This window comes from Anomaloglossus baeobatrachus, chromosome 7 (genome assembly GCF_048569485.1).
Source record: "Anomaloglossus baeobatrachus isolate aAnoBae1 chromosome 7, aAnoBae1.hap1, whole genome shotgun sequence".
Lineage (NCBI taxonomy): Eukaryota > Metazoa > Chordata > Amphibia > Anura > Aromobatidae > Anomaloglossus > Anomaloglossus baeobatrachus.
This window is the reverse complement of record NC_134359.1, coordinates 196,052,266-196,077,290: the sequence shown is the minus strand read 5'-3', so window position 1 is coordinate 196,077,290 and position 25,025 is coordinate 196,052,266. Positions and strand designations below refer to the sequence as shown.

Below are 25,025 nucleotides of genomic sequence, written 5' to 3'. Positions count from 1 at the left end.
GTTTATTTGCTCTGTTTTATTTGCTCTAGCAGAAAGCCGGCAGAGAGACCCCACCAGTGACAAGCTGTGTGCTGACTGGAGGGAGAGGGAGGGAAAACTGTCAGAAGCTCCCTTCCCGCCGTTTTTTTACTACCCACAGCAGGAGGGGGGCACACTGACTTCTTCTTCGCGCTCTTTTAGCGCTAAGCCCCCGCCCCCCGCAGCAACGATAAGCCCCCCCCCCCCTTCCCCCCGGAAAGCGTGGGAAGATCTCCACAGAGCTTACTCATTCCTGAGGTCAGGGCCATCGGCTGATTCTGGTGAGGTGCTTGCTTCACTTGTAGCCCTGCTGAGCATTGCTCCCCCTCCTGGCATACTCCTATTAGGAACATGCAGAATTCTAAGGGCACTAAGAGTGCTAAGGCCCCACATAGTCTATTATTCAGCCTGCACTGCCTGCCACGCTGAGCTACCACATAAACACACCTCTTCTCTCTGTGAGTCCTGTGCCCCTATAGCCTCCCAAGACCCCCCTGCCACCACCGCCCGCAACCGTCAGCCCAGAGCCTAGGGCTCCCAGCCCACCGGAATGGGCACAGTTTCTGTCCCAATCCATGGAAAAACTGTCACAGAACCTGGTGCTGGCTATGCAATGTCGTCCTCCACACCCTTCTGGGTCCCTGGACAGAACGCAGCCTGAGGATACCCCTATGGAGGATCCTTCTGAGGTAATCGGGCACATGCTTCACCGGTTTGCAGGGATCAGGAGAAGAGCAGAGTTTCAGGATATCCTCACAAAGCAAATGGAGACGCTTCGGTAACCGAAAACTCATGGAGTCCCGGTACCCTTTTGCCTCACCTGCTCCTAAGGGGTGGGCCGATCCGCCCTCGGTCGACCCCCCCCTCCCCCCCCCCCCCCGGTCTCCCGCCTTACCACAAAGATGCTCCTGTCTTTACCCGATGGTTCCTCCATCAAGGACCCGACAAACAGGTGGAGCACCTCGCCCGCTCTGCTTTTGAGGCTGCGGGTTCCTCTCTCTCGCCCTCCTTTGCCTCTGTGTGGGTCGCAAAGGCGATCTCGGTCTGGGCAGAATCCCTTAACACTTCGCTTGAGGAATCCCAGTTCACTCATACCTTCACAGAGGTAACAGCTCAAACTGCGGCGGAGTACCTCATGCAGGCCTCCATGAACGCTGCTACCTGTGCAGCGTTTGCCGCCTCAAATACCATAGCCATCCGTAGAGCTCTCTGGCTCCGACAATGGCGAGCGGACTCTGCCTCCACGAAGTTTCTCACGGGCCTTCCCTTTTTTTCCAGACAGATTGTTTGGCGAACGTCTGGACAAGCTCATTTCTGACGCCACGGGAGGAAAGTGTACCTCCCTCCCCCAGCTGAAGTCCAGGACGTCCTTCACCAGACGTCCACAGTCCTCGTTCCGCTCCTTTCGGAACTCATATGGTTGGTCGACATCCTGTGCTGTCCGCACCACCAGCCGTGGACTACGCAGGGACAGACCTTCTCAGCTCTCCCCGAAACCCACTTCGTCATGGCAGCCTAGACCGAAACAGTCCAGGACTAGGGAGACTCGGCCACGACGTTTTTCGGCGCCCCGGAAGACACACTCATTGTAGGAGGTCGACTGCGGCTCTTCCAACACATCTGGGCTGCCGCCTCAGACGACAAATGGGTGCGAGACCTTGTGTCTTCCGGTTACCACATAGAATTTCGGACCTGACCCCCGAGTCGGTTCTTTCTCTCAAACCCCCCAAAGACTCAAACGACGCAAAGCTTTTTTCTCAGCAATCCACTCGCTCCAAACAGCAGGAGTGATAATACCGGTCCCAGACGACGAGAAGTTCGGGGGGTTTTATTCCAACCTCTTTGTGGTCTCCAAAAAGGATGGGTCAGTTCGACCCATCCTGGACCTCAAACACCTAAACAAACATGTGCACGTACGGAGATTCAGAATGGAGTCCCTAAGGTCCATTATTGCATCCATGGTCGAAGGGGAATTCCTCGCCTCCATAGACATCAAGGACGCGTACCTGCACATACCCATCGCCAGGTCACCAAAAGTTCCTCCGCTTCGCAATTCAGGACTCCCACTTTCAATTCGTAGCTCTACCCTTCGGCCTTGCCACCGCACCAAGGGTCTTCACCAAAGTCATGGCGGCTGCCATGAGCGTCATTCACGCCAGGTGAGTAGTCGTTCTCCCTTACTTGGACGACCTCCTCATCAAGGCCCCCTCCTTCCGCGACTGCTCAACCAGCGTACAGATTACTGTGGACACCCTATCCCGCTTAGGGTGGCTAGTGAATCTGGACAAATCATCCCCGATCTCATCACGATCCATCACCTCCCTGGGCATGTCCCTGGACACCTGTCGGGGCTTGATCCGTCTCCCTCAGGACAAGGCGATCGCTCTTCAATGAGCGGTACGCTGCCTTCTACGTCCTCCGTCTCGCTCCATTCGATTCAGCATGAAAGTGCTCGGCAGGATGGTGGCGGCTATGGAGGCAGTACCCTTTGCTCAACTGCACCGCCGCCCACTGCAGCTAGCCCTTCTAGCTGCCTGGGACAAGAACCCCTTCTCCCCGGACAGACCTCTTCACCTGACGCCTTCAGTCAGGTACGCACTCTGCTGGTGGCTTCGGTCCTCATCCCTATCGAAGGGGAGATCCTTTCTCCCAGTGAACTGGCTGGTCCTGACCACGGACGCCAGCCTCCTAGGCTGGGGAGCAGTGTACCGGCACCACACTGCTCAAGGACGTTGGACACCCCAGGAGTCTTCCCTACCCATAAACATCCTGGTACTCCGCGCAATCTTCCTCGCGCTCAGAGCGTTCTGCCCTCTGCTAGCGGGTTGTCAGATTCGAGTCCAATCGGACAATGCGACAGCTGTAGCCTATATCAATCGGCAGGGGGGCACCCGCAGCAAAGCGGCTTATCTCGAGGCCCACAAGATCCTCAGATGGGCCGAATCGACGGGATCAGTGATATCAGCGGTACACATACCGGGGGTAGAGAACTGGGCAGCAGACTTTGAGTCGCCAAGGCCTGGCTGCCGGAGAATGGTCTCTCCACCCAGATGTGTTTCTACAATATCTGCACTCGCTGGGGCACACCAGACATGGACCTAATGGCCTCAAGGTTGAATGAAAAGGTACCCGCGTTCATAGCCAGGTCACGTGACCCGCAGTCCATCAGCGTGGATGCTCTAGTCTGCTCCTGGCACCACTTCCGCCTGCCTTACATATTTCCACCTCTACCCCTGCTGCCACGGGTAATCGGGAAGATCAAGGCAGAGGGAGTCCCGGTGATACTGATAGCACCGGACTGGCCCAGGCGCGCCTGGTACGCCGAATTAGTACATCATACCTCCAGAGCCCTGAAGCTGACGGCATGGCCATTGAGACCTGGGTATTAACAAGAGCGGGATTCTCCCCCGCGGTTATTTCCACCATGATCAGCGCCCGAAAGCCTGCTTCATCCCGCATTTACCACCGTACGTGGAAAATCTTATTTTCATGGTGCAGGGAAACTAACGTCCAGCCTATGCCTCTGGCCATCCCCAGAATTCTCGACTTTCTACAGTCTGGCTTGGAAGCGGGGTTGGCTCTCAGTTCCCTTAAAGTGCAGGTCTCAGCGCTCTCAATCTTCTACCAATGCCGCCTGGCTCAAAAACCGCAATTTAAGACCTTCCTCCAGGGCGTTTCCCATCTAGTTCCCCCGTACAAACGGCCGCTGGACCCATGGGACCTCAACCTCGTTCTGGACGGTCTCCAGAGGTCTCCTTTTGAACCCCTCAAGGAATCCTCCCTTGCTCTTCTGTCCTGGAAGGTAACATTCCTGGTGGCAATTATGTCCATCAGACGGGTTTCGGAGCTAGCAGCACTCTCTTGCCGCGAGCCTTTTCTGATCTTTCACCAGGACAAGGTGGTTCTGCGCCCCCTTCCGGATTTCCTTCCAAAGGTTCTTACCCCGTTTCATTTGAACGAGGACATTGTTCTGCCTTCCTTTTGTCCACACCCAGTTCATAGGGTGGAAAGGTCTCTGCATTTGTTAGACCTCGTCAGAGCTCTCAGATATTACATATCCAGGACAGCCCCCTTTAGGAAAACTGACTCTTTGTTCGTCATTCCTGAGGGGCATAAGAAGGGACAGGCAGCTTCAAAGGCGACTCTGGCTCGCTGGATTCGCTCTGCGATCCAGGAAGTCTACCGCTTACAACTCAAGCCCATTCCTAGTGGGCTGCGGGCTCATTCCACGCGAGCAGTTGGCGCTTTTTGGGCCATTCGGCATCAGGCTTCAGTGGAACAGGTGTGTAAGGCTGCGACCTGGTCTAGCCTACATACGTTTTCAAAGCCTTACAGAGTCCATACCCAGGTTTCAACTGAGGCAAATCTGGGTAGGAAAATTCTGCAAACGGCAGTAGAGCACCTCTCTCAGTAGGTGCTCCAGGCTGTCTGGGACTGGTTTCTAGTCCTTGGGTTGTGTTGTCTTCTTTTAGGTTTCCCACCCATGGACTGCTTTAGGACCTCCCATGGTCCTGTGTCCCCCAATGAGGTGTCAGAGAAAAACGGATTTTTGTGTACTCACCGTAAAATCGTTTTCTCTTAGCCATCATTGGGGGACACAGCACCCACCCTGTTGCCCTGTTGGGCCTTGGTTCTCTCAGTACCTTATTTGGTTATGACTCTTCTTTTCTCATGTTCCTCTGTTGAGAAGTTTTTACTGTTTGGTTTTTTTTTGTTCCCCCTCCCCCCCTTCCTACTGCTTGTGTACTAAAACTGAGGCTGCCTGGCCCGGCCAGGGGGTGTATACTGCAGAGGAGAAGCTATGCTTTTGCATCTACTTAGTGTCCTCCTATGGATAGGCAGCATAACACCCATGGTCCTGTGTCCCCCAATGATGGCTAAGAGAAAACGATTTTACGATGAGTACACACAAATCCGTTGTTTTTTTTTATTAGCAGCCCTTATAAAAATTAAATCTTGGGGCTGAAACATTTTGGTGAAAAAATGTAATTATTCTTTCTTTGTCGCTCCATTGGGAGACCCAGACAATTGGGGTGTATAGCTTCTGCCTCCGGAGGCCACACAAAGTATTACACTTTAAAAAGTGTAACCCCTCCCCTCTGCCTATACACCCTCCCGTGCATCACGGGCTCCTCAGTTTTATGCTTTGTGTTGAAGGAGGCACACATTCACTCATGCTCCCATTTTAGTCAGCAGCAGCTGCTGATTGTATCGGATGGAAGAAAAGAGGGCCCCCACAGGGCCCCCGGCATGCTCCCTTCTCACCCCACTAAGTCGGCGGTGCTGTTAAGGTTGAGGTACCCATTGCGGGTACAAAGGCTGGAGCCACATGCCGTTTTCCTTCCCCATCCCTTAGAGGCTCTGGGAGAAGTGGGATCCTATCCGGTCACCATTCACTGGGACCGGGCTCCCTCCGCAGCCCCTGGGGGAATCTGCCGGACAGGAGACTTGGTATCATCAGGGACAAGGCCCTGCATCTAAAGGTACTCTGTGTCCCTTTAGGGACGGTGCATGGAGCGCCTGTGTCACAGACGCTGCAGCGGCTGCTGTTTTTTTGTGACGACCGGGACTACCGCGCCTGTTTGCCGGCCGCGTTATTAACTTTAGTCCCCGGCTTCATGCGGCCTAGTACCATAACTCCCGCCCCCGGGCCTGCCAGTCAGGGGTAAGGGCGGGACGGTCGACTGGACGTCGGCAGTGAGGGCTGGAGCATACTTAGGTGTTGTCCTCCCCCCTCACTGATCACTGTGGGGCACCAGATTCCCGCACTTTATTAGTCGCCGCCCACGGCTCCCTCCTCCCCTGAGAGCTCCAGCAGCCATTTTTACAATCACTTCTGCCGGTGGAGGATTTCAGAACGAGCTCTGCAGCTCTGGGAGGCCCAAGGCAGGGAATCTGGTGGACACACAACCGCTTTGGGCGGTCAGTAAGCCACACCGGTTACCCGGTGCTGGTCCCCCTGGGGTGCCGAAGTGTTATATATATATATATATATATATATATATATATATATATATATATATATATATATATATATATATATATTATACATTTTCTCTGTTCGGCCGCACTGTTTTGCTTTGGCTATATACCCTCAGTGATCACTCTCCGAGGAGACAACAGCATGTCGTCCGCAAAGAGCAAGGGTGCCAAGACACAGGGTTATTTTGCAACCTGTACCTCTTGTGCGGCTATGTTACCTGCAGGTTCCACCTACCCTCACTGTGAGCAATGCTCGGCCCCTGTTGCACTCGCTCAGCCGGAGCCTCGGGCACTGGTGGGACCCTCGGCTCAGGTAGAACCCCCTGCTTCCACTGTCCAGGTGGCAGGGACAGAGTTTGCAGTTTTGGCTGAGAAACTCTGAGTCGCTTTCACAATCCATGGCTCAGTCTATGGACAGATGGTCTGCTAAGATACTAGAAGCCTTGCAGTCCAGACCGGTCCTTACACAGGCCTCGAGCACTGTGAGTTCATCGCCCCCAGGCTCCTCTCGGTCTGCGCAGCAGCGTGCTCCTGGGGTGACACCTAGGTCTCACGGGGAGGACTCCGACACGGACCGCAGTCCCAGACCGGCTAAGCGGACTCGCTGGGAACCTTCCCCGACTTCATCACGCTGTTCGGGGTCTCAACTTGAGGACTCTCTGGAGGATGAAGCGGAGGTCGCAGCTCAGGGCTCTGACCCTGACGTTGCTCTCAATCTTGATACACCGGAAGGGGACGCCATAGTAAATGACCTTATTGCGTCCATCAACCAGGTGTTCGATCTATCTCCCCCGCCTCCACCTGTAGAGGAGTCGGCTTCTCAACAGGAGAAACACCAGTTCAGGTTTCCCAAATGTACACGGAGTGCGTTTTTCGATCACTCTAACTTCAGAGATGCTGTCCAGAAGCACAGAGCATTTCCGGACAAGCGCTTTTCTAAGCGTCTTAATGACACACGTTACCCCTTCCCCGCTGACGTAGTTAAGGGTTGGGCTCAATGTCCCAAGGTGGATCCTCCAGTCTCTAGACTGGCGGCTAGATCCGTAGTATCAGTGGCAGATGGTTCATCGCTCAAGGATGCCACTGACAGGCAGATAGAACTCCTGATGAAATCCATCTATGAAGCCACAGGCGCGTCTTTTGCCCCAGCCTTTGCAGCAGTGTGGGCACAACAAGCTATCTCAGCTTGTCTGTCTGAGATTAATGCGGTCACACGTACCTCTGCTCCGCAAGTTGCGTCTTTGACTTCTCAGGCGTCGGTATTTTCATCCTACGCCATGAACGCAGTCCTGGACTCTGCGAGCCGTACAGCGGTAGCGTCCGCCAATTCGGTGGCAGTCCGCAGGACCATGTGGCTACGCGAATGGAAGGCAGATTCTGCTTCCAAGAAGTTCTTAACCGGTTTGCCATTTTCTGTCGACCGTTTGTTTGGCGAGCGATTGGATGAAATTATTAAGCAATCCAAGGGAAAGGACTCGTCCTTACCCCAGTCCAAACCAAACAGACCTCAGCAACGAAAAATTCAATCGAGGTTTCGGTCCTTTCGGCCCTCAGCCAGGTCCCAATCATCCACGTCCAACAGGCCACAGAAGGGCCAGAGGAACTCTGATGCATGGCGCTCTAAGTCACGTCCTCCAAAGACCGCCGGGGGCACCGTCTCCAAGGCGGCCTCCTCATGACTTTCGGCCTCCCCAAACCGCATCCTCGGTCGGTGGCAGGCTCTCCCGCTTTTGCGACGCCTGGTGGCCACATGTCCAAGACCGATGGGTGAGAGACATTGTCTCACGGTTACAGGATAGAGCTCAGCTCTCGTCCTCCGACTCGTTTCTTCAGAACATCTCCGCCCCCCGAGCGAGCCGATGCACTTTTTCAGGCGGTGAACACTCTGAAGACAGAAGGAGTTGTGATCCCCGTTCCCCTTCAAGAACGTGGTCGCGGTTTTTACTCCAACTTGTTCGTGGTGCCAAAAAAGGACGGATCATTCCGTCCCGTTCTGGACCTCAAACTGCTCAACAGACACGTGAGAACCAGACGGTTTCGGATGGAATCTCTCCGCTCTGTCATCGCTTCGATGTCCCAAGGAGACTTCCTAGCATCAATCGACATCAGGGATGCTTATCTCCATGTGCCGATTGCACCGGAGCATCAACGCTTCCTGCGTTTCGCCATCGGGGACGAACACCTTCAGTTCGTGGCACTGCCTTTCGGCCTGGCGACAGCCCCACGGGTCTTCACCAAGGTCATGGCATCCGTGGTGGCGGTCCTACACTCTCAGGGCCACTCGGTGATCCCTTACTTAGACGATCTCCTAGTCAAGGCTCCCTCCCGGGCGGCATGCCAACACAGCCTGACCATTGCTCTGGAGACTCTCCAGAGGTTCGGGTGGATCATCAATTTCCCAAAGTCAAAATTGACACCGACCCAATCACTGACTTACCTCGGGATGGAGTTTCATACTCTCTCAGCGATAGTCAAGCTTCCGCTGGACAAACAGCGTTCGCTGCAGACAGGGGTGCACTCTCTTCTTCGGGCCCAGTCACACCCCTTGCGGCGCCTCATGCACTTCCTAGGGAAGATGGTGGCAGCAATGGAGGCAGTTCCCTTTGCGCAGTTTCATCTGCGTCCACTTCAATGGGACAATCTCCGCAAATGGGGCAGGAGGTCGACGTCCCTAGACAGGAACGTATCTCTTTCACTGGCAACCAAAACCTCTCTTCAGTGGTGGCTTCTTCCCACTTCTTTGTCGAGGGGAAAATCCTTCCTGCCCCCATCCTGGGCTGTGGTCACGACGGACGCGAGTCTGTCAGGGTGGGGAGCGGTTTTTCTCCACCACAGGGCTCAGGGAACCTGGACTCCGACAGAGTCCTCCCTTCAGATCAATGTTCTGGAGATAAGGGCAGTGTATCTAGCCCTAAAGGCGTTCCATCGGTGGCTGGAGGGCAGGCAGACCCGCATACAGTCGGACAACGCCACGACGGTCGCGTACATCAACCACCAGGGCGGCACACGCAGTCGTCAAGCCTTCCAAGAAGTTCGGCGGATTCTGCTGTGGGCGGAGGCCACAGCCTCCACCATCTCCGCAGTTCACATCCCGGGCGTAGAAAACTGGGAAGCAGACTTTCTCAGTCGCCAGGGCATGGACGCAGGGGAATGGTCTCTTCACCCGGACGTGTTTCAAGAAATCTGTCGCCGCTGGGGAGCGCCGGACGTCGACCTCATGGCGTCTCGACACAACAACAAAGTCCCGGCATTCATGGCACGGTCTCAAGATCACAGAGCTCTGGCGGCGGACGCATTAGTTCAGGATTGGTCGCAGTTCCAACTGCCTTATGTGTTTCCTCCTCTGGCACTGCTGCCCAGAGTGTTACGCAAGATCAGGTCCGACTGCCGCCGCGCCATCCTCGTCGCTCCAGACTGGCCGAGGAGGTCGTGGTACCTGGATCTGTGGCACCTCACGGTGGGTCAACCGTGGGCACTCCCAGACCGACCAGACTTGCTGTCTCAAGGGCCTTTTTTCCATCTGAATTCTGCGGCCCTCAACCTGACTGTGTGGCCATTGAGTCCTGGCTCCTAGCGTCCTCAGGGTTATCTCAAGATGTCATCGCCACTATGAGACAGGCCAGGAAACAAACGTTTGCCAAGATCTATCACAGGACTTGGAGGATCTTCTTATCCTGGTGCTCTGATCAGGGTTTTACTCCCTGGCCGTTTGCCTTGCCCACTTTTCTTTCATTCCTGCAATCCGGAATGGACAAGGGTTTGTCTCTCGGCTCTCTCAAGGGCCAAGTGTCGGCGCTTTCCGTGTTTTTTCAAAAGCGTCTAGCCAGGCTTCCGCAGGTCCGCACGTTCCTGCAGGGAGTTTGCCACATAGTCCCACCTTACAAGAGGCCGCTGGAACCATGGGATCTTAACAGAGTGCTAAAGGCTCTTCAGAAACCACCTTTCGAGCCGCTGCGGGATGTCTCTTTATCACGTCTTTCGCAGAAGGTGGCCTTTCTAGTGGCAGTTACATCACTCCGGAGAGTGTCTGAGCTTGCAGCGCTGTCATGCAAAGCCCCCTTCCTGGTTTTTCACCAGGATAAGGTGGTTCTGCGTCCGGTCCCGGAATTTCTTCCTAAGGTGGTATCCCCTTTTCATCTCAATCAGGATATCTCCTTACCTTCTTTTTGCCCTCATCCAGTTCACCAATGTGAAAAGGATTTGCATTTGTTAGATCTAGTGAGAGCACTCCGGCTCTACATTTCTCGCACGGCGCCCCTGCGCCGTTCTGATGCGCTCTTGTCCTTGTCGCTGGCCAGCGTAAGGGGTCGCAGGCTTCCAAGTCAACCTTGGCTCGGTGTATCAAGGAACCGATTCTTGAAGCCTACCGTTCTTCTGGGCTTCCGATTCCTTCAGGGCTGAAAGCCCATTCTACCAGAGCCGTGGGTGCATCCTGGGCATTGCGGCACCAGGCTACGGCTCAGCAGGTGTGTCAGGCGGCTACCTGGTCGAGCCTGCACACTTTCACGAAACACTATCAGGTGCATGCATATGCTTCGGCAGATGCCAGCCTAGGTAGGCGAGTCCTTCAGGCGGCGGTTGCCCACCTGTAAGAGGGGGCCGTTTTTTCGGCTCTTTTTATCGAAGTATTCTTTTACCCACCCAGGGACTGCTTTTGGACGTCCCAATTGTCTGGGTCTCCCAATGGAGCGACAAAGAAGGGAATTTTGTTTACTTACCGTAAATTCCTTTTCTTCTAGCTCCTATTGGGAGACCCAGCACCCGCCCCTGTTCCCTTCGGGCTGTTGTTCTTTTGTGTACACATGTTGTTCATGTTGAATTGTTCTTTTGGTTCATGGTTCAGTTCTCCGAACATCCTTCGGATTGAATTTGACTTAGACCAATTTATAAGTTTCCTCCTTCCTGCTTTTGCACCAAAACTGAGGAGCCCGTGATGCACGGGAGGGTGTATAGGCAGAGGGGAGGGGTTACACTTTTTAAAGTGTAATACTTTGTGTGGCCTCCGGAGGCAGAAGCTATACACCCCAATTGTCTGGGTCTCCCAATAGGAGCTAGAAGAAAAGGAATTTACGGTAAGTAAACAAAATTCCCTTCTTCTTCACCGCCCAATGATATGAAATTCAGTGACCCACCAGTGGTGTCAATATGCTTACTGTACCCTAGATGGATAAGGGGTGTGGTTTGTAAAATGGGGTCTCTTATGGGCGGCTCTGCTTTCCTGGCACCTTAGGGGCTCTGCTAATGTGACATGGCACCCCCACACCACTTCAACTAAATCTGAACTACAATATGGCGCTTCTTCACTTTGTACTGTGCCTCAAAAGTAGCTATTGACCACATATGGGGTATTGGCATACTCAGGAGAAATTGTATAATAAATTATATGGTCCATTTTCTCCCATTACCCACTTTTGAAAATTAAAATTTTAGGGACAAAGCTTCATTTTAGTGGAAAAATGGTAATTTTTAAAGCCCAGTGTTATACAATTTCGTGAATCGCCTGCTCTCCACACATCTAGATAAATTCCTTGAGGTCTAGTTTTCAAAATGAGGTCACTTGTGGGGGGGCTTTCACTCTTTAGGCAACTCAGGGGCTCTCCAAATGCGACATAGCATTCGCTATCGATTCCAGTCAAAATGATGCTCCTTCCCTTCTAAGCCCTGCCATGCACCCAAACGGTAGTTTTCCACCACATATAGGGTATTTGTGTACTAGGGAGAAATTGCACAACAAATTGTATAGGCATTTTCTCTTTATCTTTTTAACAATTTAAATATTTGTGGTACAGCAATATTTTTGTGGAAAAAAGTAAACTTTGTGTTTTCCTTCCACATTGCTTTAGTTCCTGTGAAACACCTGCGGGATTAACAAACTTCTTTGATGTGGATTTCACCACTTTGAGGGTGCAGTTTTTAGAATGGTGTCACCTTTGGGTATTTCTGTCACATAGGACCCTAAGTCACTTCAAATGTGATGTGATCCCTAAATGGGATGTGATCCTCCTGCTGTTACCAGTACAGGGTACAGTCTACAGAATGACCGTCCATGTAATACGTAGATAAAACCCAAGTCCAGAGTGAGCATGACTACTTGCCTTTTCCCTTGATCCTTGAGCATAGGACTCCCTGTATGACGCCTACGTGCATGAATACGGCCTTGTGGTTAGGAGTTGTCCTGATTCGACATCCCATTCATGATGCTGCGTCATGCCGGGTGCTAGAAGGCAAAGGATATACTGTAATGCTAAGGACAGTGTTGTTATAAAATGCTCTGCGAAAGAAATAGTTTTGTTTCTCATTAAATGGATTTTTATTCCAACAGTTGGACACGTCTGATGTTCAAGATATTGACCTAAGTCGCTTTGTTCTGAAAGACGTTGATGAAACGGGCATCACCGTAGCCAGCCACGAGCGATTCAGCTCCTATGTCACATCCACAGGGAAAGATGGTAAGTGAGCAGCGCCCCTTGTATTTCAGTGTGTAGTGTCTGCACCTTATGGTATTTAAACAAGAGCAAAGGAGTTTTTGGTGCAATTAGAAAATTATTTTATTATGAATAAATAGTAGGACAATACATGTATAGAAAGGACATTTCAAGCAAAAAGTTAAGGAATAAATACCAAGGTCCCATAGATCACAATTGTAAAAAATGTAGTCAGTAGGATAAGGTTTTTCAAAAAACCCCAAAACGTTAAGACCCACGTGAGACGCTAGTAAAAACTTGTAGGTGGCAAAACCATTTAAAGTGGAGATGGGCTATATATCATATAGCAGCATAATAGCATGTGTCACAATAGCCCGTATCCAGGAATAGATTAGAAGGCCAAATATAGTGCTTGCCTATTACAATCTTGGTTCAGGGGAGCGAGACCAGAGGGAAACCTCCGACGGCCGTTTCGCGGTACGGCACCGCTTCTTCCGGGAGGAGTAAGTGCACTTACTCCTCCCGGAAGAAGTGGTCCCGTACCGCGAAACGGCAGTGCAGTCTCGTGGCCATACTGGAGGGTCAATTTATACCCTATACCAGTATGACCTATATGAGACCTTAAGGTATAACCATGAGGCTCCTTGTTTAGACCTTATGGTATTTGCACACGTTCAGTGTTTGCAGCAGAAATGTCTGAAGCCAATACTTAAGTGTTGGTTGAAATAACGCAGCATACAGTGTGTATTTTTGCATGAAGTTATTTCCCATTCAAAACAATGGGTGAAAAATGCTGCAAAAAACACTGAACCAAATTGGTCTGCTGCAGAATTGAAACTGATTCAAATTTGTAAGGAAAAAATAAACATATGGCTGAGACTTCAAGAAGACTGCGACCTATGCAGCAAATACTTATCATGTGTATATACCCTTAGTCTGACATTGTGCCGTACGCAGGTGGATAGTTTTTGTTCTTGGGTAAGTGCAATGACATTTCAGAACTTAAGTTTGTAAAATCCACATTTTCCATAAATACCTGATAATTATTCCGTCTATTCTTGTGGGGGGGGCAGAAACAACTGTGGGGTTAGATCCAAGCATTATACTGTATACTATGCTATTTTTGTGTCAAGCAATGAAAACATAAAAAAAGTGTGTGTGTGTGTGTGTGTGTGTGTGTGTGTGTGTGTGTATATGTATATGTATATATATATATATATATGTATATGTATATGTATATGTATATGTATATGTGTGTATATATGTATGTATGTATGTATGTATGTATTATATATACCTATATATATAATTGCCTTATTCTGTCTGTCCTGTCTGTCTTGCTCCAAAATTGTGTCCTTACGGTGACAAACAGCGGATTGGCCGCTGGGCTCGCCATGGCCCCGCCCCCTCGCACGGATTGGCCGCTCGCCTCGGCTCCGCCCCCTCACACGGATTCTCGCCTCGGCTCCACCCCCGCACGGATTGGCCATATCCTTACGGTGACAAACAGCAAATTTGCCGCTGGCCTCGCCATGGCCCCGCCCCCCGCACGGATTGGCCTCTCGGCTCCTCCCCCCGCACGGATTGGCCTCTCGGCTCCTCCCCCCCGCACGGATTGGCCTCTCGGCTCCTCCCCCGCACGGATTGGCCGCTCGCCCAGGCTCCGCCCCCCACACGGATTGGCCGCTCGCCCAGGCTCTGCCCCCCACACGGAATGGCCTCTCTCCCCCCCGCACGGATTGGCCGCTCGCCCAGGCTCCGCCCCCCACACGGAATGGCCTCTCGCCCCGAGGTGAGCGCATCAAGGTCCTGCAGCGGCGGAACACACACACACATTCACACACATAAGAACAGACACACACACACACATCAGATCACACTCACTCTCACACACACCTCACACACCCATCAGATCGCATCCACACACGCAGCGGTGGAACACACACACACCCACACACACACACACATATATACACACACACATATATACACACACACACACACACACACACACACACATCAGATCACATTCACTCTCACACACACCTCACACACACATCAGATCACATTCACTCTCACACACACCTCACACACACATCAGATCGCATCCACACACTCACAACATCCCGTGATATCGCTTGCTTCTCGGCGGCGATCCTGTGCGTGCAGTGACCTTCCAGGACCTGCCGGAGGATCACATGGCCGGAAGCACGTGGTATCTCCGGATGTTGTGATTGTGTGAGCGCGTATGTGCGATATAGTCAGTGTGTGCGTGTATGCGATCGGATGTGAGTGTCGGCAGAGGAGCACGGCGTGGGCACAGGGAGAAGTAGGGTGTGTGTGTGAGTGTATGCGATCAGATGTGTGCATGTATACTGTCTGATGTGTGACTGTGGAGCACGATGGGGGGTGCACAGCATGGGGGATGGAGCACGATGGGGGGTGCGCAGCATGGGGGATGGAGCACGATGGGGGGTGCGCAGCATGGGGGATGGAGCACGATGGGGGGTGCGCAGCATGGGGGATGGAGCACGATGGGGGGTGCGCAGCATGGGGGATGGAGCACGATGGGGAGTGCGCAGCATGGGGGATGGAGCACGATGGGGAGTGCGCAGCATGGGGGATGGAGCACGATGGGGAGTGTGCAGCATGGGGGGATGGAGCACGATGGGGGGTGCACACCTCCCCCCAAAACACACACCACCACACACGCACTGCACAACACACCACACACACTGGGAACCACACACACTGCCCTACACAGACACCCACACAGACAGACAACGCCGCACACACACAACACCCAACATACAAACACCGTGGCACACACAAATATACGCACATACTCATTGCATAAAACATACCTCCCCCCAAAACACACACACACACACACCCCACACCCACACAAACCGCGCAACACACACACACACAACGCTACAGACACACAACGCTCCACAAACAACGCAACACACAAACAACACCGCTCTCACTCCCCGCCACACCCAGACAACACCCAGAACATGTACAGTGCCCTACACAAACACTTGGTAACTACACACAACAACATATATATATATATATAACAAAAATCATACATTAACTACACAATACGTAAATTCTAGAATACCCGATGCGTAGAATCTGGCCACCTTCTAGTATATAATATATATTACACATACATAGAAGGCAAGTTATAATTATACTAGAAGGTGGCCCGATTCTACTCATCGGGTATTCTAGAATTTATTGTGTAGTTAATGTATGACTTTCGTGTGTATGTATGTATATATGTATATATGTATATATATATGTATATATATATATATATATATATATATATATATATATATATATATATATATATATATATATATATATATATATATATATATATATATATATATATATATATATATATATTATCTATATCATTCATACATACATACATACATACATACATACTATAATTAGATGTTGTGTGTAGTTGCCAAGTGTTTGTGTAGGGCGATGTAAATGTGTTCTGGGTGTGGGGGTGTGTGAGAGCGGTGTTTGTGTGTTGCGCGGTTTGTGTGGGGGTGTGTGTTTTGGGGGGAGGTATGTTTTGTGCAGTGTGTGTGTGTGTTGCGCGGTATGTGCGTATATTTCTGTATGCCGCGGTGTTTGTGTGTGTGGGTGTCTGTGTAGGGCGGTGTTTGTGGTTCCCGGTGTGTGTGTGTGTGTGTGTGTGTGTGTGTGTGTGTGTGTGTTTTGGGGGGAGGTGTGCACCCCCATCGTGCTCCATCCCCCCGATGCTGTGCACCCCCCATCGTGCTCCATCCCCCCATGCTGTGCACCCCCCATCGTGCTCCATCCCCCCATGCTGTGCACCCCCCATCGTGCTCCAACCCCCATGCTGCTCCCCCCCCATCGTGCTCCATCCCCCATGCTGCGCACCCCCCCATCGTGCTCCATCCCCCATGCTGCGCACTCCCCATCGTGCTCCATCCCCCATGCTGCGCACCCCCCCATCGTGCTCCATCCCCCCATGCTGCGCACCCCCCCATCGTGCTCCATCCCCCCATGCTGCGCACCCCCATCGTGCTCCTTCCCCCATGCTGCGCACCCCCCCATCGTGCTCCATCCCCCATGCTGCGCACTCCCCATCGTGCTCCATCCCCCATGCTGCGCACCCCCCCATCGTGCTCCATCCCCCCATGCTGCGCACCCCCCCATCGTGCTCCATCCCCCCATGCTGCGCACTCCCCATCGTGCTCCACAGTCACACATCAGACAGTATACACGCACACATCCGATCGCATACACTCACACCCCACTTCTCCCTGTGCCCTCCGGTGGGCGGTCCCAACAGCTGTGCTGCACGCCGTGCTCCTCTGCCGACACTCAGATCTGATCGCATACACTCACACATCAGAACACACGCACACATCTGATCGCATACACGCACACATCCGATCACATACACGCACACATCCGATCGCATACACGCACACACACACTGACGATATCGCACATACGCGCTCACACACTCACAACATCGGGAGATACCACATGCTTCCGGCCATGTGATCCTCCGGCAGGTCCTGGAGGGTCACTGCACGCACAGTATCGCCGCCGAGAAGTAAGCGATATCACTGGATGTTGTGAGTGTGTGGATGCGATTTGATGTGTGTGTGTGTGTGAGTGAAAGTGATCTGGTGTGTGTGTGTGTGTGTGTGTGTGTGTGTTCCGCCGCTGCAGGACCTTGATGCGCTCACCTGCTCCCGGTCGGCGTCTGGTGAGTATGACTGCGGGGTCTTCTTTCTTCTGTCTTCTCTCTTCTGGGGGTGCCCGCTGCCTATAATGAAGTGTCTTGCAGTGTCTTTAACTCTTTCACCGCTGCATGACACTTCATTATTGGCCGCAGCGTATGCACATGTGTACCAGGAGCCGGTGTAAGCTGGTAACCATGATACACATCGGGTAACTAAGGGAAGCGCTTCCTATAGTTACGCGATGTTTATCATGGTTACCAGCGTACACCGGCTCCGTCACGATCCCAGCATCGCAAGGTTATGTCTGGGCTGGCGGAGTCGGGGCTTCGTTTGAATCCGGGGGAAGGGGCATGGCCGAGCGGTCGATGCGTGCGGAGGGTCGGGGCGAGCGGCCAATCCGTGTGGGTGGACGGGGCCAGGCCGAGCCCGGCGGACAATCCGAAAGTCGTCACTGTAACGACACAATTTTGGAGCAAGACAGACAGACAGAATTAGGAGATTATATATATATATATATATATATATATATATATATAATTTCCTTTCTTCATCGTTCCTTATGGGAGACCCAGACCATGGGTGTATAGCTAGCGACCTCCGGAGGACACACAAAGCACTACACTCAAACGTGTAGCTCCTCCCTCCGGGCTATATACACCCCCTGGATGACAATCTACCCAGTTCAACGCTTTGTGTTTCAGGAGGATACACACACTTTTATTTCCTCATATTTTTTTCAATTTTATTTTAATTTTTTAAAGTTTTGGAAGAAAAGCGGGTCCAATCTGGACTCCCGGCATGTCCCGTCACGCTCCACTCTGCGGGGTGCTGTTAAGGTTGATCTTCATAAGGCTGGAGCCTTCACATGCCGAGCTCCTTCGCATCCTCTGTCGAGGCTCTGTTTGAAGTGGGAGCCTCCACGGTCCTCTCTGCTTGCAGGAGGCCGGCTCCATCCACAGCCCTGTCTGGTCCCTGCTGGAAGGAGCGTTAACCCCACTCAGGGACATGGCCCTGCGTCTCCAAGCTAAGTATTGAGACGTTTTTTCAGGGGTCCCGGGTGCTTTTATTATGGGGGCAGTATGTGCTTTAGCGTTACTGTTAATTTCGGCCGGTTCTGGGAATTTCCCATGAGAACCGCGCCGACGGTGCCTGCTCGTCGGCCGCACTTTGAAATCTAGGCCCCGGCTTCAGTTTGGGCCTAGTTTCGTTTTTGGCTTCTGCTGTATGTTTTGCATACAGCGCCGCCCACCGCCCGGCCAGCAGAGTGGAGGGCACTTCTCTCTAAGGAGATGTCCCCTCCCCTGTCTACCCCCCTGTATCTCTGTGCTTCTGTTTTCCCGCTCCTGGGCTTATACACGCCCCCCTCCTTCTCCCAGCGCCATTTTATCAGCGTTTTTATCACTGAGAAGCGCTGGATGTTGCAGCTGCATACTTTTTGGAAAGCTGTCACTTTACAGGGGAGCGGTGAAATCCGGAGGACACAGAGAGCAGGGCTGGTAAGCCACAACCTATGGTTGTGGATTTTTATACACTCAGGCTTTCTACAGGAGTGTGTTTTGGCTGCAGAGCTTCCTCCACAGCAGCATGTCTGTCACTAGGAGCAAAGCTGCAAACATGTATGCTATATGCACTGCTTGCAAGCTAATTCTGCCAGAGCCTAGCACGTACCCACATTGTGATAACTGTGCTAATATGGTTGTGTCTCAGCCTGGAGCCTCCTCAGGGGTCCCTCAGGCTGCTTCGGTCCCGGTGGCTGAACCCCCGGCTTGGGTAGCATCCTTTTCACAGGCTCTTTCCAAGTCGTTTGCCGATTCCATGGGGCAGCTGTCCCAGACGCTGCTGTCTATGCATCAGCCTCCCTCTCAGGGTGTCTCTGCGGCTCCGAGCTCTGCAGAGCCCTCAGAGCAGGTCCTAGGACCCCGTCCCCCTAAACGGAGACGCACGGACCCTTCTCCTTCCTCGTCCCACGGCTCTGATTCACAAGCCGAGGTGCAGGGCGAGGAAGATTCCTTTACTGTGGGCTCAGACGCTGCCTCTATGTACCCCATTGATTTGTCTGAGGGTGATGCGGACGTTAGTGACTTGATTGCGTCCATTAACTCCGTACTGAACCTCAACCCACAGGAGTCAGAGGATCAACCCTCTCTGGTAGAGGTACACCAGTTTACCTCTCCTAAGAAACCTAGGAGTATGTTTTTTAACCACTCCAGCTTTCAGACCACTGTTAACAAGCCTAGGGCCTGTCCTGACAAACGTTTTCCGAAACGTAGTTCAGATGACCGTTTCCCGTTTCCACCGGAGGTAGTTAAGGACTGGGCCCAGTCCCCAAAGGTGGACCCTCCAGTGTCCAGAATCTCAGCCCGCACAGTAGTTGCGGTGGCCGACGGCACTTCTCTTAAGGATCCCACTGACCGCCAGGTTGACCTTCTGGCCAAGTCTGTATTTGAGGCGGCAGGAGCCTCCTTCTCTCCGTCTTTTGCGGCGGTGTGGGCTCTTAAGGCTATCTCTGCCTCTCTGGCGGAGATTCATTCCCTTTCCAGGGACTCTATTCCTGAGATGGATGCCTTAACTTCCCGAGCTTCGGCTTTTGCGTCCTACGCCATGTCTGCCATCCTGGAGGCTTCTCACCGCACGGCAGTGGCTTCCGCTAACTCCCTCGCGATACGCAGGATCTTGTGGCTTCGAGAGTGGAAAGCGGACGCTTCCTCTAAGAAGTACCTTGCGAGTCTCCCCTTTACTGGGTCACGGCTGTTTGGGGAACAGCTGGATGACATAATTAAGGAAGCTACTGGCGGGAAGAGTACTTCCTTGCCACAAGCTAAAGCCAAGAAACCTACCCAGGGCAGGAACCAATCGAGGTTTCGTTCCTTTCGTTCCTCTACCTGGTCATCCTCTAAGCCCACAGTCTCGTCCACTACCGCCAAGGATCGCAAATCCAACTGGCGCGCAAAGCCGCGTCCTCAAAAGACCGGAGGAGCCGCTGCCACCAAGGCAGCCTCCTCGTGACTATCTGGCCGCGCCAGCAACGTCCTTGGTCGGGGGCAGGCTCTCCCACTTTGGCGACTTGTGGTTGCAACACGTCGCCGATCAGTGGGTGCGGGATATCATCACCCACGGCTACAGGATACCTTTTTCCTCCAGCCCGCCAAACAGATTTTTTCTGTCCACCCCCCCTGCTCCAAAGCCGCCGCCTTCTCTCAGGCCGTGGCATCCCTGCAGACCAACGGTGTAATTGTTCCGGTCCCCGCCCGGGAACGGTTCAGAGGTTTCTACTCAAACCTCTTTCTAGTTCCAAAAAAGGACGGTTCCTCCCGGCCCATCCTGGATCTCAAGCTTCTCAACAAGCATGTTCAGGTGCGGCACTTTCGCATGGAATCTCTAAGATCGGTCATTGCCTCAATGACCCAGGGAGATTTTCTGGCATCCATCGACATCAGAGATGCCTATCTGCATGTGCCTATTGCGGTTTCACACCAGCGCTGGCTACGCTTTGCGATCGGAGAGGAACATTTCCAGTTCGTGGCTCTTCCCTTTGGCTTAGCCACGGCCCCCCGAGTGTTCACCAAGGTCATGGCAGCAGTGGTTGCGGTCCTGCACCTCCAGGGGTTGGCAGTGATTCCTTACCTGGACGACCTTCTAGTCAAGGCCTCATCCAGTGTAGACTGTCAGCGGAGTGTCTCGCTCACTCTCGCCACTCTAGTCCAATTCGGGTGGCTTGTCAACCTCCCCAAGTCGACTCTGACCCCGACCCAGGTACTTTTGTACCTAGGGATGCAATTCGAGACGCTGCCGGCACTTGTCAAGTTGCCCTTAGTCAAACAGCAGTCCCTTCGTCTGGCAGTGCGCTCTCTGCTGAGGCACCGCCGTCATTCCATCAGACACCTCATGCAGGTGCTGGGTCAGATGGTGGCGTCCATAGAAGCGGTTCCCTTTGCCCAGTTCCATCTGCGTCCCTTGCAGCTGGACATTCTCCGCTGTTGGGACAAGCGGATCTCTTCTTTGGACAGGCTGGTGGCTCTGTCATCACAGGCCAGGAACTCCCTTCAGTGGTGGCTTCAGCCCCTCTCCCTTTCACAGGGACGGTCCTTCCTGACTCCGTCCTGGGTGATCCTCACCACGGATGCCAGTCTCTCCGGCTGGGGAGCGGTGTTTCTCCATCACCGAGCACAGGGCACTTGGACTCCGTCCGAATCGGCCCTCCCGATCAATGTGCTGGAGATCAGAGCCGTGTTTCTAGCTCTCCTAGACTTTCACCACCTATTGGCGGGCAAGCACATTCGGGTTCAGTCGGACAACGCGACAGCGGTTGCCTACATCAATCACCAGGGCGGGACTCACAGCCGTCTGGCGATGTTGGAGGTTCAACGAATCCTCCAGTGGACGGAGGGCTCAAAGTCCACCATATCCGCAGTCCACATCCCAGGCGTGGAAAACTGGGAGGCCGATTATCTCAGCCGTCAAACCGTGGACGGCGGCGAGTGGGCACTGCATCCGTCAGTGTTCAGGTCAATTTGCCGCAAGTGGGGCACTCCGGAAGTAGATCTAATGGCTTCCCGGCACAACAAGAAGGTTCCGGTTTACGTGGCTCGCTCCCACGATCCTCAAGCCTTCGCAGCAGACGCACTGGTTCAGGATTGGTCTCAGTTCAGTCTGGCCTATGTGTTTCCCCCTCTGGCGCTATTGCCCAGGGTTCTGCGCAAGATCCGAATGGAGGGCCGTCGAGTAATTCTCATTGCTCCGGACTGGCCCAGGCGAGCCTGGTACCCAGACCTGCTCCGCCTGTCCGTAGGGGTGCCGTGGCATCTTCCGGACCGCCCAGACCTTCTCTCTCAAGGTCCGTTCTTCCGCCAGAATTCTGCGGCTCTCAGATTGACGGCGTGGCTCTTGAGTCCTGGATCCTGACGGCTTCAGGCATTCCCTCTGAGGTCATCTCCACCATGACTCAGGCTCGGAAGTCTTCCTCGGCTAAGATTTACCACAGGACTTGGAAAATTTTCCTGTCCTGGTGTCGCTCTTCCGGCCATGCTCCTTGGCCGTTCGCCTTGCCGACCATCCTGTCTTTTCTACAGTCGGGTCTACAGTTGGGTCTGTCCCTCAATTCACTTAAGGGACAGGTGTCGGCTTTGTCGGTATTGTTCCAGCGGCGTATCGCCCGACTGGCTCAGGTGCGCACCTTCATGCAGGGCGCATCTCACATCATTCCTCCTTACCGACGACCCTTGGATCCCTGGGACCTTAATTTGGTCCTCACGGCCTTACAGAAACCCCCTTTTGAGCCTCTCAGGGAGGTTCCTTTGTCTAGACTTTCACAGAAAGTTGTCTTTCTAGTAGCCATAACTTCTCTCAGGAGAGTTTCTGATTTGGCTGCGCTCTCTTCGGAATCCCCCTTTTTGGTGTTTCACCAAGACAAGGTGGTTCTTCGTCCGACTCCGGACTTTCTCCCTAAGGTGGTGTCTTCCTTCCACCTTAACCAGGACATTTCATTGCCCTCTTTTTGTCCGGCCCCTGTGCATCGCTTTGAGAAGGCGTTGCACACCTTAGATTTGGTGCGGGCGCTCCGAATCTATGTGTCTCGCACCGCCGTTTTTCGGCGGTGCACCTCACTTTTTGTGCTAACCACGGGTCAGCGCAAGGGCCTTTCGGCGTCTAAACCGACCTTGGCTCGTTGGGTTAGGTCGCCGATGCCTACCAATCTTCTCAGGTGCCTCCCCCGTCGGGGATTAAGGCGCACTCGACCAGAGCTGTCGGTGCCTCCTGGGCTTTCAGGCACCAGGCTACGGCTCAGCAAGTGTGTCAGGCTGCCACTTGGTCCAGTCTGCACACTTTTTCTAAGCACTACCAAGTGCATGCTCATGCTTCGGCAGATGCGAGCTTGGGCAGACGCATCCTTCAGGCGGCTGTCGCCCATTTGTGAAGTTAGGTTTTGCCTACTTCTCCGTTTCGTTTATTTCCCACCCATGGACTGCTTTGGAACGTCCCATGGTCTGGGTCTCCCATAAGGAACGATGAAGAAAAAGAGAATTTTGTTTACTTACCGTAAATTCTTTTTCTTATAGTTCCGACATGGGAGACCCAGCTCCCTCCCTGTTGCCTGTTGGCAGTTTTTTTGTTCCGTGTGCTTCACGGCTGTTGTTAGTAGACAGAGTGCTGGTTTTGCCGAGTTTTACTCGATCTCTACTTATGGGTGGATGTCCTCCTTCAGCTTTTGCACTGAACTGGGTAGATTGTCATCCAGGGGGTGTATATAGCCCGGAGGGAGGAGCTACACGTTTGAGTGTAGTGCTTTGTGTGTCCTCCGGAGGTCGCTAGCTATACACCCATGGTCTGGGTCTCCCATGTCGGAACTATAAGAAAAAGAATTTACGGTAAGTAAACAAAATTCTCTTTTTCGACAATTCTATATTTTCCGGTACATAAAAAAAATGTAAATAAAGAAATATATACAGTTGCCATTGTCCCACCCATTACAACTTTGATTTTTAAAGTATAACTTTATTTACCCAATATAGTAAAAATGCAGTTTAAAAAAAAAAAATCAAAACAATGAAGAGGGCAGAATTGTTTTTTTGTTCATTCAAGTTTTAAAAAATGTAATAAAAAGTGATTGAATATTCACATGTTACTGTACCATTGTCAGCATCCTCCTGTAAAATAAAAATAAGCCCCACACCGGTCACCTGACGGAAACATGAAAAATGTTTTTGTTATGTTTTAAATGACTCAGGTTAATGCTCATTCTGCCGCGTGCGCACAGTGACCGTATTTTATATGTGGAGACTGCCGTTCCCTTCAGATAGTAGGATAGAAGGCCGGACAGGTATAGAGCGCTGATTTCATGCCATACTTCCGTCTTTTGGTGTACGGAATACTTAGATACAAGTCCGCAGGCCTTCCTTCTTCCTGATAGTGTATTGTGATCACTTCTTAACTATTCCTATCTTGTCTACAGATACAAAACTAAATGAAGCATCAGGCGGTGACTTACGAAATGGAGAACAGAATGACTATGACGAAGACAGTGAAGAAGAAGAAGAAGAAGATGACGACGTGGAAAATCTAGAGGATGCTGTTCCTGTTGATGAAAATCTTTTTACTGGGGAAGATCTAGATGAACTTGAGGAACAGCTGAATACATTGGATGAATGAACATTGCTGCTGCACACCATCAGTAGGATATTCAGACTGCCATGCCTTTTCAACTTGATTTTTTAATAGGGAAACATGACTGTCCCTTCCGCTTCAGAGCACATCAGAAACAATTAAAGAAACCATTTCTTGTGTTGTAATTTTGACAACTGTAAATTGGTCAGACTCTATAGGAATGAAAAATAAAGGTCTTATTTGGATGTAGTGGTACATGATCTGTTTTATTTAATACTTTGTGTATTATGTTGCATTTGTCTTGATTTAATAAAAATCTAAGGTAAAATCTGATAATGGATGTATTCCAGTAACTGTGACCCCGATCTCTACTCTCCCTGATATATAGACTGCTCGCCTGTCTGCTCCTTCCCATAGTCAGATCTGTTAATCCAGGGCAGCAGGCGGGGAGAAGTTACCATGGACCCGCCTGTCTGACTAGTCTGCAATGCTGCTTAATTCTCAGCAGCTATTAAAACTGTTGTCTGAAACAACGCATGATTTCAGAGTCGGACATACCTGGCGGAGTTCATACAGCCAGTGCCGGATATACTTGCTGTCCTTGGATTGGGCAGCATGTATCAGATGGAAGCTTCACTTTGATAAATATAATTTTTTTTTTTGCTTTGTCTTGCCATTTTCTGAAACCCATAACATTTTTATTTTTCTGTTGATGGGGCTGAGTGAGGGGTTTGTTTTTGTGCAGTGT

General features: G+C 52.0%; 1 protein-coding gene across 1 annotated transcript in view; it reads left to right on the top strand.

Moving 5' to 3' along the window:
- The window catches only part of ZC3H15 (zinc finger CCCH-type containing 15), a 112,740-nt gene extending 88,218 nt beyond the window's left edge, over positions 1-24,522 (top strand). Inside the window, exons 9-10 of the mRNA XM_075319063.1 lie at positions 12,323-12,449; positions 24,126-24,522. Coding sequence (XP_075175178.1) covers positions 12,323-12,449; positions 24,126-24,322 — 324 coding nt within the window. The 3' untranslated portion in view covers positions 24,323-24,522. The remainder of the gene's footprint in view (positions 1-12,322; positions 12,450-24,125) is intronic.
- The last annotated feature ends 503 nt before the right edge of the window (positions 24,523-25,025 follow it).